The 16,025-nt window shown below is 33.9% G+C and overlaps 1 protein-coding gene across 1 annotated transcript; it reads right to left on the bottom strand.

The window, feature by feature from the left end:
* Nucleotides 1-5,200: 5,200 nt before the first annotated feature.
* Nucleotides 5,201-14,563, bottom strand: LOC133669937 (uncharacterized). Its single transcript, XM_062090271.1, has 4 exons — nucleotides 14,402-14,563; nucleotides 14,242-14,308; nucleotides 5,461-5,547; nucleotides 5,201-5,319 (listed from the first exon to the last, which is right to left on the bottom strand). Exons 1-4 carry the CDS (start codon nucleotides 14,561-14,563, stop codon nucleotides 5,201-5,203), a joined length of 435 nt encoding a protein of 144 aa, XP_061946255.1.
* Nucleotides 14,564-16,025: the final 1,462 nt, after the last annotated feature.

The following is a 16,025-nucleotide window of genomic DNA, read 5'->3' as shown; positions in this document are numbered from 1 at the left end:
ATTTTGAAGTCTTGCTGAAGAAAAATTGAAAAATAAACTGAGGTTAGTCAAGATTGGACAAACTGAATGATTGAGAATAAAAACGAACAGGCTAGTAGAATTCAGGAGTCTAGCTGAGGGTCTAAAGAGAAAACTAAATATCAAGTAAAATTAAATAAATTGAAGAGCCGATGATCTAAATGAAAGAGATGGAGAATTGAAATGGTTTAATTGATTCAATTAGGAGCTTAATTGAGAAAAAAAAAATCAAGATTAAGAGTTGATGTGATCAAAATTAAAAGAATTAAATGTTCAGCGATTGAAGCGTAATGGACATGGCAATTTGAGGGGTGAAATTGACTCAATTAGAGGTAAAAGTGAAAGCAATTTGAAGTTTAAAGATCCAATTAAAAATCAAATTAAATGATTATGAGATGAAGACCATTTTGTAATGTATTTTGAAGTCTAAAAGTCTAATTAAGGATGACTAGGGGTGAAATTGAAAATATTCTTAAAATTTGATTTGATTTGGGACTCTACTGAGAATTCTTACAAATCAAAGACTAAAACCGAAAAAAGGTCGAGGGACCAAATTGAAACCCTAAAGGAAATAAGGCTGATGAAACGACGCCGCGCGTTTTAATTGAAACTTTGGGTTTCATATTAAACGGCATCGCTTTGAGCACAACAGGGCAAAAAAAGAAAGGAAATAATTAACAAAGAAGAAGACGATGTCGTTTCAAGTCACCATTAATTGTCTTCTCCCTTTACCCCAGCCATTTTTACGAAGAAGAGCCTGAGAGAGCACCAACATTGCAAGCTTGATTCTCCCTTATCCCTCCACCAAACAAGACAAAGAACCCGCCGACCTTGCAGCATGGATTGTGTATTACAACTCTAGCATGATCTTCTCCTGTCTTGATCTCCAAGGCTCCCTGCAAAATACAAGCCAGGATTGCAAGTTGTGGCGTCCTCCCATTGCCGGCTCTCAAAACCAGACAAGAGGACGTCCTTAGCTTGAATCGAAAATATGGATGGCTTTCCTACCATCCCATTTCTCCTATAAAACCCTACCCGAAATGGGCGAGAAAAAGCAACAAGAAAACCCTAGGAATCAGCCAACCTTCATCCCCTTTGTGACCCATTTTTACTTGGTTTAATTGCTGCTGCCAGTTTCCTAGAGTTATTCCTTCCCTCAAGCTTTCAATTGTTTTTTTTCTCTTTTAATTTTTTTCAACACTAGCTGGTAGTTTAAAAGGGAAAAGAAGATGAATTTCAAGTTTTCCGCTTATTTATAAAAATACTATCAATAAGCTTATATGTTATTTTTTGTTCTATTAATGATATTATATTCTTGTATTATATTTTCAAACTTAGATTACCTGAAAGTTTATCTGAAGATAAAAAAAATATATCAAAAGAATTGTTGTATACTTCTAATCTAATTCAATAATCGAATTAAAAGATATATTTAATAGCATAAAATTGATCAATAAATAATTTTATATTAAAATTTTAATTTGTTTATTCAATTATTTCTAGAACCATATCAGTTATTTTACTAAGTATTCAAAACCATTTTTTTATTCTAAAATATATTTATTTTTCTATAATTTCACAATAACATTATCGATTTTTAATTGGGATTAAACCAACACTTCTTTTATATATATATATATAGTTCTTTCTTAACTCTTATTTCTTATTTTCATTATAATTCATCAAAATTATTTTATTTTTCTCCTAATACATCTATTTTAATTTTTTTTTCTAAGTTTTTTATTTGTCGAAACTAGTTATCGATTTAGTATGATATATACTTCATTTGTTTTTTTAGACAATGTGGGTAATTAAGTGCCAACATGCATGGATACAAGGACCCAACATGGAAAACTTTCTTCTTCTTGCTAGGATCACAAAAATAAGGAGTATCTTAACTTTCACTTTTTAGACATGGTTTGTAAGATGTGATTAATAATAGAAGTAGAATGTTGGGTAAAAAGAAAGCTATATAATAGTTTTAAAAGCATTTTGCCTTGAAATAAGAAATTTTATTGGTACTAGGTATAAAAAAAAATAGTAAATAAAAATTAATAATTAATAATTAAGTAGTAAATATAAATGGATAAATAAATAGTGAATTCCACCGTTTCTATGGTTATTTCTATAAATCTCATTTCTAATTTAATCAAGTAAAGAGTATATTAATAAAATAAAAATCAAATAACGACATGCCTCTTTTATAGAGAGAGGGAATGGATAATCTTTTTAAAGGTTTATACCAAAAAAAAAAAACACTCTAAAAAAGTGGATTTAGTAGAATATTTGATTTTTTTTATATTGTACTAGGACTTATCTTTATCACACTTTTTTTTTTCCAATTCAATAAGATTAGATCATTCAAAAAAAGAGTTTAGAAGTACATAAGTCCCCCTTTCCCATTTCACTTCTTTTATTTTTTTTTGGGTTTATTTTTATTTTGTTTGTAACTTATGTAAGTTTTAAAAAAAATCCTTTGGGATTGTTAAATCATCGATGAAATAAAGCAACGGAGCCACCAAAGTATTTTATTTTTCTTAATTCCTCCTAAGAAAAGGGTGATCATTTTATCATTTACTGACCTAAGCTTTATAGACTCTCTATTTTTCTTTGGTAAAAGTGAATTCTCTTATAAAGTTGTATGCAATGCGCAAGTAATGCCTGTATTGTTGTTCAATTCTATCCTTTTTTTTAATTCTTTATCTCTTCTTGTGACCTTCTTATATGAGATAAAGTAACCTTCTATTATCTTGTATCATCAAGGTAATGATTCATGAACCTTTTGTTGCTTTTATGAAGCACAATTAAAAGAATTTTTCTCGGAAGCGGAAGAACTACTAAAACTGTGTGAAATCCTCACAAGGGTTTATGCATAAAGAATAGGCAAACCTTTGTGGGTTGTATCTGAAGAAATGGAAAGGGATGTTTCTATGTCAGCAGCAAAAGCCCAAGTTCATGGAATTGAATGAAGAAATAAAAACTATACAATTTTTGTTTTTGAATTTTATTTTATTTTTTTAGGGCTATATGGACTCGAACCATAGACCTTCTCAGTAAAACATATCAAACTAAGTATTCTCAAAATGATTCGAACTGTTTTAAAGACCTAACATGCATTTCTTTTGAATTGAGCTCTTCCATCAACTGATATAAATAATCAATTAGTCTACCATAATTCTCTTGACAAGAAGATAAAAAGATGGCTCCATGTACTTTGATTTTCTCTTAGATGCATCCAAGGTAGACAAAAAGACTTTAAAAAGAATGATAATGATATATTACATAGATAAGGAAATCTTACATAAATTGTTATTTGATAGTTTTTTGCTAAGATATTTGGATATAGTAAAAGTTAAGAAAGCCTTACAAGAAATCCATTAAGGAATTTGTGCCGCCTATATAAATGAACATATGATGGTCATGCTAGAGAGCATGGTACTTCTGGATGACTATAGATTGAAAATGCATAAATTATATCAGAAGATGTCACAAGTATCCGGTGTACAATAATAAGATTAAGGCACTACTAATTTCTTTATTCAACATGATATCACTTTAACATTCACAATGTGAATAATAGATGTTATTGGGATAGTTAATTTGAAAACTAGTAATGAATATCAATGTATCCTGGTAGTAATTAATTACTTCATAAAATGGGTAAAAGATTGCTCCTATATCCATGTGACTTAAAAGGTGGTTAAGTGATATGTTGAGAAATACTTAATATGTCAATATGACTCATGTGAAAAGATAGTGATAAACAACGCTAAGAAATTCAATGGGAGAATGATTATAGAATTACATGTGAAATAGAATATTAAACACTCAAACTCATCTCCTAATAGGTCACAGATAAATGATGTTGTGGAAGTTGCCAATAAGAATAATAATAAAAAATTTGTAAAATTATAATCACCTATAAAGGTAGGCTTGAAATGCTCCTTTATGCCTTCAATATTGCATAACAGTAAAGACATCAACTAGATTTACGCCTTAGTATCTAGTTTATAGAATGAAAGCAGTAATGCATTTGGAAACAAAGATCTCATATTTAAAAGTCTTAATAGAATCTGAGTTAGAATAGTTTAAATGGGCTAAAATATATAAGTTATCTTGACATGACTAAGTCTACTTGATTAGTCTAAAGACAACCTGACTGATTGATAAAAAAAAAATTGAAGATGAAATTAAAAAAAATGATGAAATTAATAGAAAAATTTTTCTCAATCCTACTCCTTGCTTAGTTTGAGTTTAAAATTAATTGTGTGGATATTGTCACAATATAAAGACAGCCTGGAGGACCATTAAAAAAATACAAGGATGGAATTGAAAAAAAAAGAATAAAACTTAAAAAAAATGGAAAACAAAGGGGGAGGGGGGTGGCAAATGAAATTTTTTAGTGAAACTCAGTATTGATATCCAAGTCTTTTGGTATAAGAAGTAATTTCCAATTAATGGTCCTATAGTTTTTAAAAAGTTTTAATAGCGCCCTTGTCAATGTTGAGTCTGTTTGAGTATGTTTGAGAGTGTGATTGCGGTTGTTTTTCAAGGTACTTTTCATTCAGAAATATATTAAAATAATATTTTTTTATTTTTTTAAAATTATTTTTGATATTAGCGCATCAAAATGATTTAAAAACACCAAAAAATATTAATTTAAAGTAAAGAAAAAAATAAAAAATATTTAAATTTTTTCAAAAATATTTTTAAAATACAAAAACAAACATAACAGTTATTATCACATGTATATGAGTTTGGAAGGAAAGCTAGTAAAACATGAAAAGTTGAAGGAAAAAGAATCAGAAAAATGTTGGGATAATTAAAAATCCCGTCCTCTAAGAGAATTTTGTAGACTTGAGAACCAAAGTTACTCTTAGATTCACGAGATAAAAAAAAAAAAGGTCATAACTAATATGCAGCAAGGGGCAAAAAAAATCATGATTATGTCTGTATATGTAAAGCAGAAAAACTACTGTAGCAACAAAATTCATTTCAATGCTTGTTGAAAAAGATTATAGCTACTAATAAGGAATCTGTAACATCATATCACATTCTTTCATTTCAGAGGCACAAATTCCATTAGTCCTCTTCATTACTTCTAGCTAACTCGTTGGGATCCATGATTTTTCTCTCGTAAAGTGAAAGTGCAAACCTTGCCTCCTACATATTATCAGGCAAATTAGTCTGTACAATTGTGTCCTCCAGGAAACAGATCAGTTATTGCCATACCACGCCCTGCCTCGTATGTGTCATCTACCATGACATCCACCAAAACTTCAGGCTTTGTCTTGTTCTTACCTATGTATTGAGAGGCAAATGTACACAGGTGTCACAGAATTGCACAGAATCAAAGTGAAGGAGGGTAAAGAAATAGATAAATCATAAAGGTACAGAACTTGGCATCGGCAGAATGCAACTTTTACTCAAACATAAACTTGCATATGCGCTTCAGTCGCTTAAGCTTCTTGCCTTTGTTCATGTGAAATCTAGTAGGTGTTCTTTTGGCATCTTTGGTTGTAACCTCTCCTGCAATAAGTAGAACAACTGTCAAGGGTTATTTAACAAATATGCTCTGGAGGGCCAGACAGAAACTTGCATATTTCCGAAAAAGGTAAATACGGACAAGCATTGACTTTGAAAATCTTGACAAGAATTTCTAGCATGGTGTGAGTTAAGCCAATTCCACCCCCACAGCAACAAAAATTCTTTGGAATATCTAGATTTCTTTTCCCAGGTAGCCGACAGACATCACACTACCAGAAAACCGGAGAAAACCAACGGAATTACCGACAGATATTTTCCGTCGGTAATAATTACCAACGAAAATAATTCCGTCTCACAATCTGTCGGTATATACTGACGGACTACATCCGTCGGCGACACGGTCGGTATATACCGACCGTTTCGCCGACGGGGTATACAGTTTGTCTGGAAATATGCAACGGCGTGGTGACGTCAGACGATTTTACCGATGGAATTACCGAGGGATTCAAATTAAGATAGCTGTACAGTGACGTGACACTGTCACCGATGGAATCACCAACGGAGCCATCGGAAAAAACCATTATATACCCACATGTCTGCCGACACTTTCTTCCTCTGTTTCTCCTTCTTCTTCTTTCTCATCCCACCTCTCCCCTCCCAAACTGCAGCTCCCCTCCCAAACTACAGCCAAACACCCATCCCAACTCTCCACTATTCTCAACACGAGCACTCAAGTTTCTTATATCTTGTACGTGGTCACAATATCCGTTTCTTGTAGATTTTATTATTTTTTTGTAAGTAAATCTATCCTTTTTAGTTTTAATATTTAATTGTGAATTTTATTGTTTTAGTATACGTATTTTGTTAACGTTTGTACTTGTTTAATTGTTATTTGTCAAAGAAACTTGTAGTATGAATGTATAATTTTGTAGTTGTTATAGTTTGTTTTAGATTTTGTCAAATTATATTTGTTTGTAGATTGTTGAAATTTTGTTTGAATTACACCGAATTAAATGTGTTGTTGTGATGAAATAAATAATTAATAACTTGTTTAACGAGTCTTGTTTAATTGTTATCAATTCTATTTCGAAGTTGTGATTTCTGTAAATTTATATATGTATAAATTTGTATGTATGAACGTTGATAGTTGATAATTGATAATGAATAATTAACATAAGTGTTGTTTTAGTTTGTTGGATAATGTCGGGGAAAACCAATATTTTTGTTATGTTTTATAGAGGTTCAATAGAACTCATGGATGATCGTTCATGGATGTATCGGGACTCACCCAAGGATTGCAGAGGATGGATTATTGTAATGGTGTCCAGGGTTTTATTAATTTCCCAACATCTATTCCGAGGAATTTTACTGATGGCGGTATCAGGTGTCCATGCAGGAAGTGTAAAAATTTAAAGTTTCTGCATCAAGATGTTGTAACGATGCATCTTCTAACCAAAGGGTTCATGGAAGATTACCTGTGTTGGTATGCTCACGGAGAACTATTTGTTCCTGATGAGAGCATGGAAGAACAGGTGACTGGGTCAACTTTTAGTGCTAGCAACATGCATGAAGTTGGAAATGAGAACAGTAATCCTTACAGGAATATGGTTATGGATGCAATGAGAATGAGTGAAGGTAATGTCAGGGAATGTCCAATCGTAGAAGAAGAACCTAATGCAGATGCAACAAAGTTTTTTGATCTGTTGAGAGATTCTGACGAACCATTATGGGATGGCTGCACGAACCACAATAAATTATCAGCAGTAGCACATGTGTTCACCATCAAGTCAGATCACGGGTTGAGTGAGGTCGGTTATGACAAGATTATTGAATGGGCGAGAAGCATTTTACCTGAAGGGAATAGGCTGAAAGAGAACTTCTATGCTGCTAAGTCCATGATGAAACCCCTCGGTTTAGGATACCAGAAAATTGATATATGCCATAACTTCTGCATGTTATACTACCTTGAAAATGTTGAGATGATCGGGTGCATGACATGCGGGCATTCCTGTTACAAACCCAGAACTGGTAGAGGGAACACTCTCGTGGCATATAAAAAACTTAGATACTTCACAATCACATCTAGACTGCAGAGGTTATTCATGTCACTAAGGACTGTTGAGCGCATGACATGGCACCAATCACACCATGCGGTTGACGGTGAAGCCTGGAAACACTTTAACAGTATGCATCCTCACTTTTTAGCTGAATCAAGGAACATGCGTCTTGGGTTGTGTACAGACGGATTCAACCCATTCGGGTCATTTGCTGCTCCTTATTCTTGTTGGCCGGTCATATTGACGGTTTATAACTTGCCACCAGGGATGTGTATGAGGCCGGAGTTCATGTTTTTATCTATGGTCATACCAGGTCTGAGCAGTCCAGGTCGGAATATAGATGTTTGTCTTTGTCTGTTGATTGATGAGTTGACGCAATTGTGGTCCTCTGGAGCTTTGACTTATGACATCTCGAGGAAACAAAATTTTGTTATGAGAGCGGCTTTGATGTGGACTATCAATGATTTTCCAGCTTATGAAATGGTTTCTGGTTGGAGCACGCATGGAAAGCTAGCATGTCCATACTGTATGGGGAACAACAAGGCATTCACGCTAACAAATGGGGGTAAAGCTTCTTTTTTTGACTGTCACCGTCGTTTCTTGCCACATAACCACAAGTACAGAAAGAACAGAAAGGATTTCTTTGTTAGCAGAGTTGAAAATGATGTTGCACCCCCGCGTCTTTCCGGTGAAGAATTGTTTGATGTTGTGTCAGAGTACGGTGAAATTGTGTTTGGTCTCCAATCAGGTAAGCAGAAGTTTCCTGGTTTTGGTTTGACCCATAATTGGGTGAAACGAAGTATGTTTTGGGAGCTTTCTTATTGGAAGACCAATCTTCTCTGCCATAACCTTGAGGTCATGCACATTGAAAAGAACGTGTTTGAGAACATTTTCAACACCGTCATGGATGTGAAGGGGAAGACAAAGGACAACATCAAGGCTAGATTGGATGTAGCGCTGTTCTGTAACCGTAAAAATATAAAGTTGGTTTGTGATGGGTCACGGGTCGCAAAACCAAGAACAAGCTTCGTGCTAGAGAAAAACGTACAACTACTAGTCTACAAATGGCTTAAGAGTCTGCGTTTCCCTGATGGACATGCCTCGAACATTTCAAGGCTGGTTAATACGGAGGAATGCATATTATATAGAATGAAGAGTCATGACTGCCATGTGTTTACGCAAACACTCATCCCATTAGCTTTTTGTGATTTGTTGCCAAAGAATATATGGGATGCACAAACGGAGATTAGTCATTTCTTCAGAGATATATGCTCCAGCAAGTTGAATGTTGATCACATTGAAAGGCTTGAAAAGAATATCATCGAGACAATATGCAAACTTGAGATGATATTCCCTACATCATTTTTTGACTCAATAGAGCATCTCCCCGTACATTTACCGTTTGAGGTAAAAGTTGGAGGACCGGTCCAGTACAGATGGATGTAACCAATCGAGAGGTTAGATATTACAGTTGCTATGACATTTATAATTAAATGTTTTTATTTTTATTTTAATGTTTTTAATTGATAATTTTTTATTAATATATATATATGCAGGTACTTGTTTAATCTTAAAAAAAAGGTTAAGAACAAGGCGCATGTTGAGGCGTATATTGTTGAGGAGATCTCAACATTTATCTCATACTATTTTGAACCTCATTTGAGAACGAGGATAAACCATGTTCCATGGCATGATAATGGTGGTGAAGTGCATTCAAGTGGGAACTTGTCAATATTCTCCAATCCTGGACGACCCACACCTAAAAATGTCGTGAGGGGAAGATATTTGTCTGAAATAGAGTTCAGACAAGCACACAATTATGTCCTATTTAACTGTGATGAGCTGAGACCTTTTATTAAGTAAGTAGATGTTCGACTTAAACTTTGTCAAGAGTGTACTATTTATGTTTTGTGATACCATACACTCAGATAATTTGGAACGATCTTACATGCAACATCGACGATACTTACTGTCCAATAACTCACAGCTGACTGAATCCCAGATCTTTCAATTACAAGATGAATAATTTGCCACATGGTTTAGAACACATGTAAGTCCTATCACAAACTCATTATCTCTTGCAATGTAATTAATTGTAGTCAATGTTACATAATATTCGTTTATTGATTATTGTAGTATTTAATTTACAAGCTAGGTTTATCAAATGGGAGGTAGTGCTGCTATTTCACTGTCTTTACTATGTCTGAGCCCTGAAAGAAAAGTCAAGTGCTATAACGGGTATTTTGTCAATGGATATGTCTTTCATACTGAAGAATATGGGCATGGAAGAAAGACATACAACAACGGTGTTTGTATTAAGGGATAGACTTCTAGTGAGTTTGAAGTTGACTACTACGGTAGATTGGAAGAGGTCATCGAATTGCAATATCATAGCGAGCAAAATAGAGTTTTTATTCAAATGCTATTGGTATGACACAACTGACAGAGTAGATCCTCACTATGGTCTCGTTGAAATCAACTCAAAAGCTAGACACCACAACGTAAACGATGTTTTTGTTTTCGCAAAGCAATGCCAACAAGTTTATTACACATAAACCCCTTCCTTTAGAAAGGACCGATCAAGAGTTGATTGGTTATCAGTTTTAAAAACAAAACCCAAGGGTCGTGTCGAGGTTGTTCAGGATGAGAACGAAGACACAAGTGTGATAGATGAAGTCTTTCAAGCTAGTGAGTTGGTTGAACTATACCGAGTTGCTCCGTCGATTGACTTAGAAGGAAATTTAAATTTTCGTGTTTTCAACGATTGTCTTGTTGATGTTGACGTAGAGGAGTTGAATGTTGTTCTGAGTTCTACTAGTGGAAAAAAAATGTTGTTGAAGAAGATGATAATGAAATTGAAGAGTGCGATGAAGTTGATGATAACAATTCAATAGAGGACGAAGATGAAAATTCCGACTAACTAAACATGTTATAAAGCCTTATTTTATAATGTAATAATTTGAAACATGAAATATTTATTCTTATTTAATGGTCAGCCCTTGTTATTATGTTGTGTGTGTTGTAAGATTGCAATTCAAGATTTTGTGACAGGGTTACATAAAAAAAATAAGAAAAAATTACGGTTTCACCGACGGCTTTACCGACGGACTATAACTGGTCGGTATTTCACAGAGAGTTGAAAAACAATTATGGGATTGTGCCACAATCACCGACGGCGTTACAGACGGACTATAACCCAACGGTATTTCACAGAGAGTTGAAAAAAATTATGGGATTGTGCCACATTCACCGACGGCGTTACCGACGGATTTACCGACGTCAAATACCGACGGCCTCACCGACGGACTGACGCACATCCTGAAGCGCACACATGTCTGACACGTGTCCGTTTTCACAAATACCGACGGAGTTTCCGATGGATCGAAAAGTCTAGCGGGATTTTCAAACTTTTTTGGTGCGCATTTCAATTAATTTCCGACGGTATTATCGACGGAATTTAATGCCACCGACAACAATTAATTTCCGTCGGTAATACCGTCGGAAAAATTGCTATATATAACCCCCCCGCCTCCCCCCCCCCCCCCACTTGGTTCATTTTCTTCTTTGCTTCCGTTTCTCTTCGTCTCCATTTCTCTTCTCCTCTCTATCGGTTTATATTTAACTTTTAGAAGGGATTTTATTGTTTGGGTGGTAGTTTTAAAAGGTATGTATTCTTTTTTCTTTATCTTTGTATTTTTTTTATTTTAATTAATCTATTTTTTTGTGTTTTTTGTTTTGTGTATTATTTGTTTTGTGTTTATGTTGTTTTGTGTAGTGTTTTTTAGTTTTTTAGTTTTATTTATTAATTTTATGATATTATTGTTTGTATTGCTATAATTGTTATTGTTGAATTTATGTTAAAAATGTTAATTTATATATATAATTACATTTAATTAGTTTATCTTAATTTAGGATATTATTGTTTACATGTCATTGTTATTGCTTGTTATTACATTTTTATATTTATGTGTACACGTTAATTTCTATTTTGAGGTCCATTAGGGTCGATCGTGTTAGGAATGATATTGATTTAGTTAGCTTTTGCTTTTGACCATGTAATTATTTATAAATTAAGAGTCTTGTCTCCTAAAACTTGAAATGTAATATTAATCCGTAAATTTGAATGTATGACTTTAATCTAATGTTTGTAACTCTAAGTACCAATTTAATAATGAATGTTCATAGTTGAAATTGATTCTTTTACTTAAATATCATTATATGATGTTATTGAATAAAATGTTGTGTTGATGATGATGAGTTGGGTTGAGATCCAGGATGATTGGATCGGGATGTGAAATAAAATTGGAAGTGTAATATGATTTTGTCGATAACTTGAGACCCCCCAGTATAAGGGAGACTCTGTCGATTTTTTTTTAAAATAATCGAAGTTAATTATGTAATTATTCATATAAATTTGTGTAGATGCGTAGAATGAAATCTACACCACGTCGTCAAAAGACGATTGCAGCTAGTTCTTCTAGCAGCGAGGAGGACATATCCTTAGGTGCTGATCACAGCGAGGAATCTACGCCAACTTGTGATGCTGCCTATTCTAGCGCGGTTTCACAGCGCAGAAGTGGTGTGCTTTCACTGCGGGGTCAATTCACCTGCAAGTACCAGGCACAATGGAAGGATGACCTCTCAATGTAAGTTTGTTTAGGTTTTAGTTTTTATATATATATATATATATATATATATATATATATATATATATACACACTTATAACATAATTTATGAACAACTAATTAATATTACTAATTTTATTTAATTTCAGGTTCACAAATATTGAGGCTGCAAGGACTATAACATTAGCGTTTAAATCGTCGATGGAGATTCCATTGTTTCAATGGAGCCAGGTTTCCAAACATCTTGAGTGGAAACCTAATATCGATGCATGGTTTAAGCGATTTCAGGTCGGTGTAAATTTTTAATTTCCAGCTTATTTTTAATAAATGATTTTTTATAATTTTATATCTTGTACTATTTTTATTTTATATGAATTATTTATATACACAGAACAAAATTGAGTGGGATAGGGCGGACAACAATGTTGTGAGGAGGGAATGGGAGAATCACGCGGCAACTAGGTAACATCGAAAATAATATTTATTTTTGTTTTATAATTTTATGTTTTAAATTCTAATTTGTTACTATGGAAGTAGGTTGTGTGATTTTTGGTATGACATCCAAAAAAAATCAAAAAGACATGCGAGGGATAACGGTCTTGAAGGATGGAATGAGGTGGCGGTTTGGCAGGAATTCAAACCGCCATTCATCTCGGGGGAAATATGGACGACATATATTGAGCACTTGACCTCAGAGCGGCTCTCACGGCGCTCACAGTCCAGTGCCGACAACTGGAACCGGCAAATTCATGGTTCGGTGACCACGCACACTGGCGGATCCGTCCCATTCAGCGCACATGCAAAGCGGATGGTAAGATTAATTTTAATGAAATATATCGTTAATTAATTTGTCGTTCCTTATAATATATTTAGCTTTCAACCTATTTTTTCCTTACAGGCTGTGTCTCTTAGACGTGACCCGAGTCCAATGGAGCTGTTTGTAGAGACGCATGTGCGGAGTCAGGACCGCCAAAAGGGGGTGCAGCAATTCGTGGACAACCGTGCTCAGCATTTCGTGGTATGTTCGTTCATTCATTTTATTTTGTAAGTTATTAATTTCTTGAATTGCATTTGATGATTTTTTTACCGACGGAATTTTCAGGAGACCTATAATAGCCGATTGAGGGAGAGATATGGGGACAATTCGTCGACCCATCCAGATTTCGATCCATATTTGTGGATGGAGGCGGGATCGTCTGGTGGACCCGATAAAAATCGGGTCTACAGGCTCTCCAACACTACGGCTGAAAACTTGTGTTCTGCTCATAGTGTCTCAACTGTTGGAAGCTCTCCATCAGTATCGAACACCCAGTCTGAGAAGTTCATTGCGTTGAAACAACAATATCAACAACTCTCGACGAATTATGATGAGCTCCGTCAAATAGTCATGGAGATGAGATCAAAGATGGATGACGATACTTGTGCAGCTTCTTTTTGATCGTATGGTCCCGGGAACAACCAGCCTCCTCCTCCTCCCCCTCCTCCTCCAGCTCCGCCGCTATTCTAGTTTAATTTTGTTTTTTAAACACATTAAATTTGTAATGAATATTATTTAACATTACTTTTATATTTTTAATGTTTAATCCATTTTTATTTGTTTATTAAGGTTTTTTACTATTAATAAATTATTTTTATATATATTTTAAATACATACCGACGGATATACCGACGGATAATATCCGTCGGTAGTTCATAGAGGGTTGCCAAATAATTACCAGCCATGCCATAATTACCGACGGAATATCCGTCGGTAATTACCGTTGAAATTGCAAACGGATTTATTCCGTCGGTGATGTTTCCGCAGGAAACTTTTTTTTTGGCGCGCACATATCCGTCTATAAGACTGTCGGTGTTTCGTCAGTGGATGTTTTTTTTATTTGCGACAGACTTAGCAACGAAAATGGGAGTTACCGACGACTGGTATATCGACGGACGTGTTTCGTTGGTGAGGCCGTCGGTAATTATTTCACCGACGGATTGTATTCCTGTCACCGAGAGAATTAGTCCGTCGGTAAAACTGTTTAATGGTGTAGTGTCAATCAAGAAGAGAAACCTGGAGCAAAAGCCATCTCGACATCTTGCATGGTGACCAAACCCTTATCTACAGCTTCCTTCTGCTCCTGCAAAGCAGTCACAAGACAAGACAAAGAAAAAAAAAAACTACAATATATATAGGAGTTGTTAAAAGTAATCGAAAAGAAAATGAAGCATACTCTGCGCCATTTTTTTAAGAGCTTGCGCTTGCGCATGCCAGAGAGAGTGAGGGGCTGGGTTTTGTTCTTAAGCTTCTTAGTTAATGGGTCTCCGTGTATTGCTCTCTTGCTCTCTGCTATTTGTGCTCTTCTTCTCTTCTGCACTACGTTGGACTTCGCCATCTGATCGATCTCTCTTTCCCTCCTCACAGACCTTAACTCAACCCTTAAAAAAAGTGATTTGGTTTTTGGTGTGTTTAAACGAGGTCCTTGGATGTAAAGAGAAGAAAAGGAATCAACGAGAGAGAAGATGAAAAGGAATTAGTTTTTTGAGTTTCTTGAGTTGATTAAAATATGCCTATATAGAGATTAAAAAAGAGTTTTAAAATGTTTTGGGATAATTCTAAAGTATTTTGAGTTAAAATTAAGTTTGAGATGTCAAAATCAATAAATCATCGAAAGTTGCTTATCTATGTCTTTTTAATATTCGAGTCATGTACATCTAGCTCAAACACAAGATCTTTGTTGCCTTATAATCTCGTCTGCATGGGGGGCTGAATTAGGGGGAGGCAACCAAGGGCCGCGTCCTTGCAGAAGATTTTAGATTTTTTTTTTATTTAGTGTTTAAATATATGGAATTTTGTATAATATTTTTTTTTTATTTTAAATAGATAAATTTTCTTAGCGGTGAGCAAAAAAAACTAAAAAGCCAATTAAATCGAGAAAACAGGAAAAAAATAACAAAAAAACCGAACCTTAAAAAAACCGACTAAACCGATGAGAATTTAAAAAAAAAAACCAACTGGTTTGGTTCGGTTTTATAAGCTTGAAACCAAAAAAACTTAACCAAACCGAAAAAACCGAGCCAAACCAGAAAAAACCGAGCCAAACCGGAAAAAACCGAGCCAAACCGAAAAAATCAGTTTTTATTTTAAAATAACCGAACCGAAACCGGTTGATTTGAACTGGTTTCGGTTTTTTAAAAAAAAAAACTAGTTTTGTTACTTTTTTTATAAAAACCAAACCGAAAATGATCATCTCTAGTTTTTCTAATAATAAATTATATCTTGAGTTTTGCTCCCTATCAAATAATCTTAGCTTCGCCCCTAACCAACTTTTTTTCTCGATGAGAAACGTCTATATTGTGATTTTTTTATGGATTCATTAACTAAAATCAAAGTCAATTTATTATTATTATTATTATTATTATTATTATTATTATTATTATTATTATTATTATTATTGACTATGTTAATTAGATTTTTGTGAAATAAATAATTAGTTGAGTGTTTTTTTTTATTGACCAAAATTTAACATATTCATAGGATATATTTAAACTCAAATTTAAACACATGGTATTAAATATAAAAAATGCATATTAAATTTTAAAAAAATTCACAATTAATAATATTATTTTAATCTCATTAATGTAATTTTTTAAAATTAATTTAAATAGATTTTATATATTTACCCGCAACAATGTGTGAGCACTATACTAATATTATCAAGGAACTACCACGTCATTTTATTATCTTTAGCATTAGCTACCTAAGTACTCGCATTACACTGTAAGAGCATCTCTAATGTAAAAAACTAAATTGAAAAAATAGCTTTCTGAATAGTATAATTATAACTTTTTTTATTA

The sequence above is a fragment of the Populus nigra genome, chromosome 12 (assembly GCF_951802175.1).
Source record: "Populus nigra chromosome 12, ddPopNigr1.1, whole genome shotgun sequence".
NCBI lineage: Eukaryota > Viridiplantae > Streptophyta > Magnoliopsida > Malpighiales > Salicaceae > Populus > Populus nigra.
The sequence above is the reverse complement of the archived record's forward strand: the minus strand, read 5'-3'. Positions and strand labels throughout refer to the sequence as shown.

Coding starts and splice junctions, on each gene's coding strand:
- LOC133669937 (XM_062090271.1), bottom strand. CDS start 14,563: ATGGCGAAGTCCAACGTAGTGCAGAAGAGAAGAAGAGCACAAATAGCA. Junction 5,548..14,241: donor CGAGATGGCTTTTGCTCCAG/GTTTCTCTTCTT, acceptor TACTTATTGCAG/GAGAGGTTACAACCAAAGAT. Junction 5,320..5,460: donor TAAGCGACTGAAGCGCATAT/GCAAGTTTATGT, acceptor CTCAATACATAG/GTAAGAACAAGACAAAGCCT.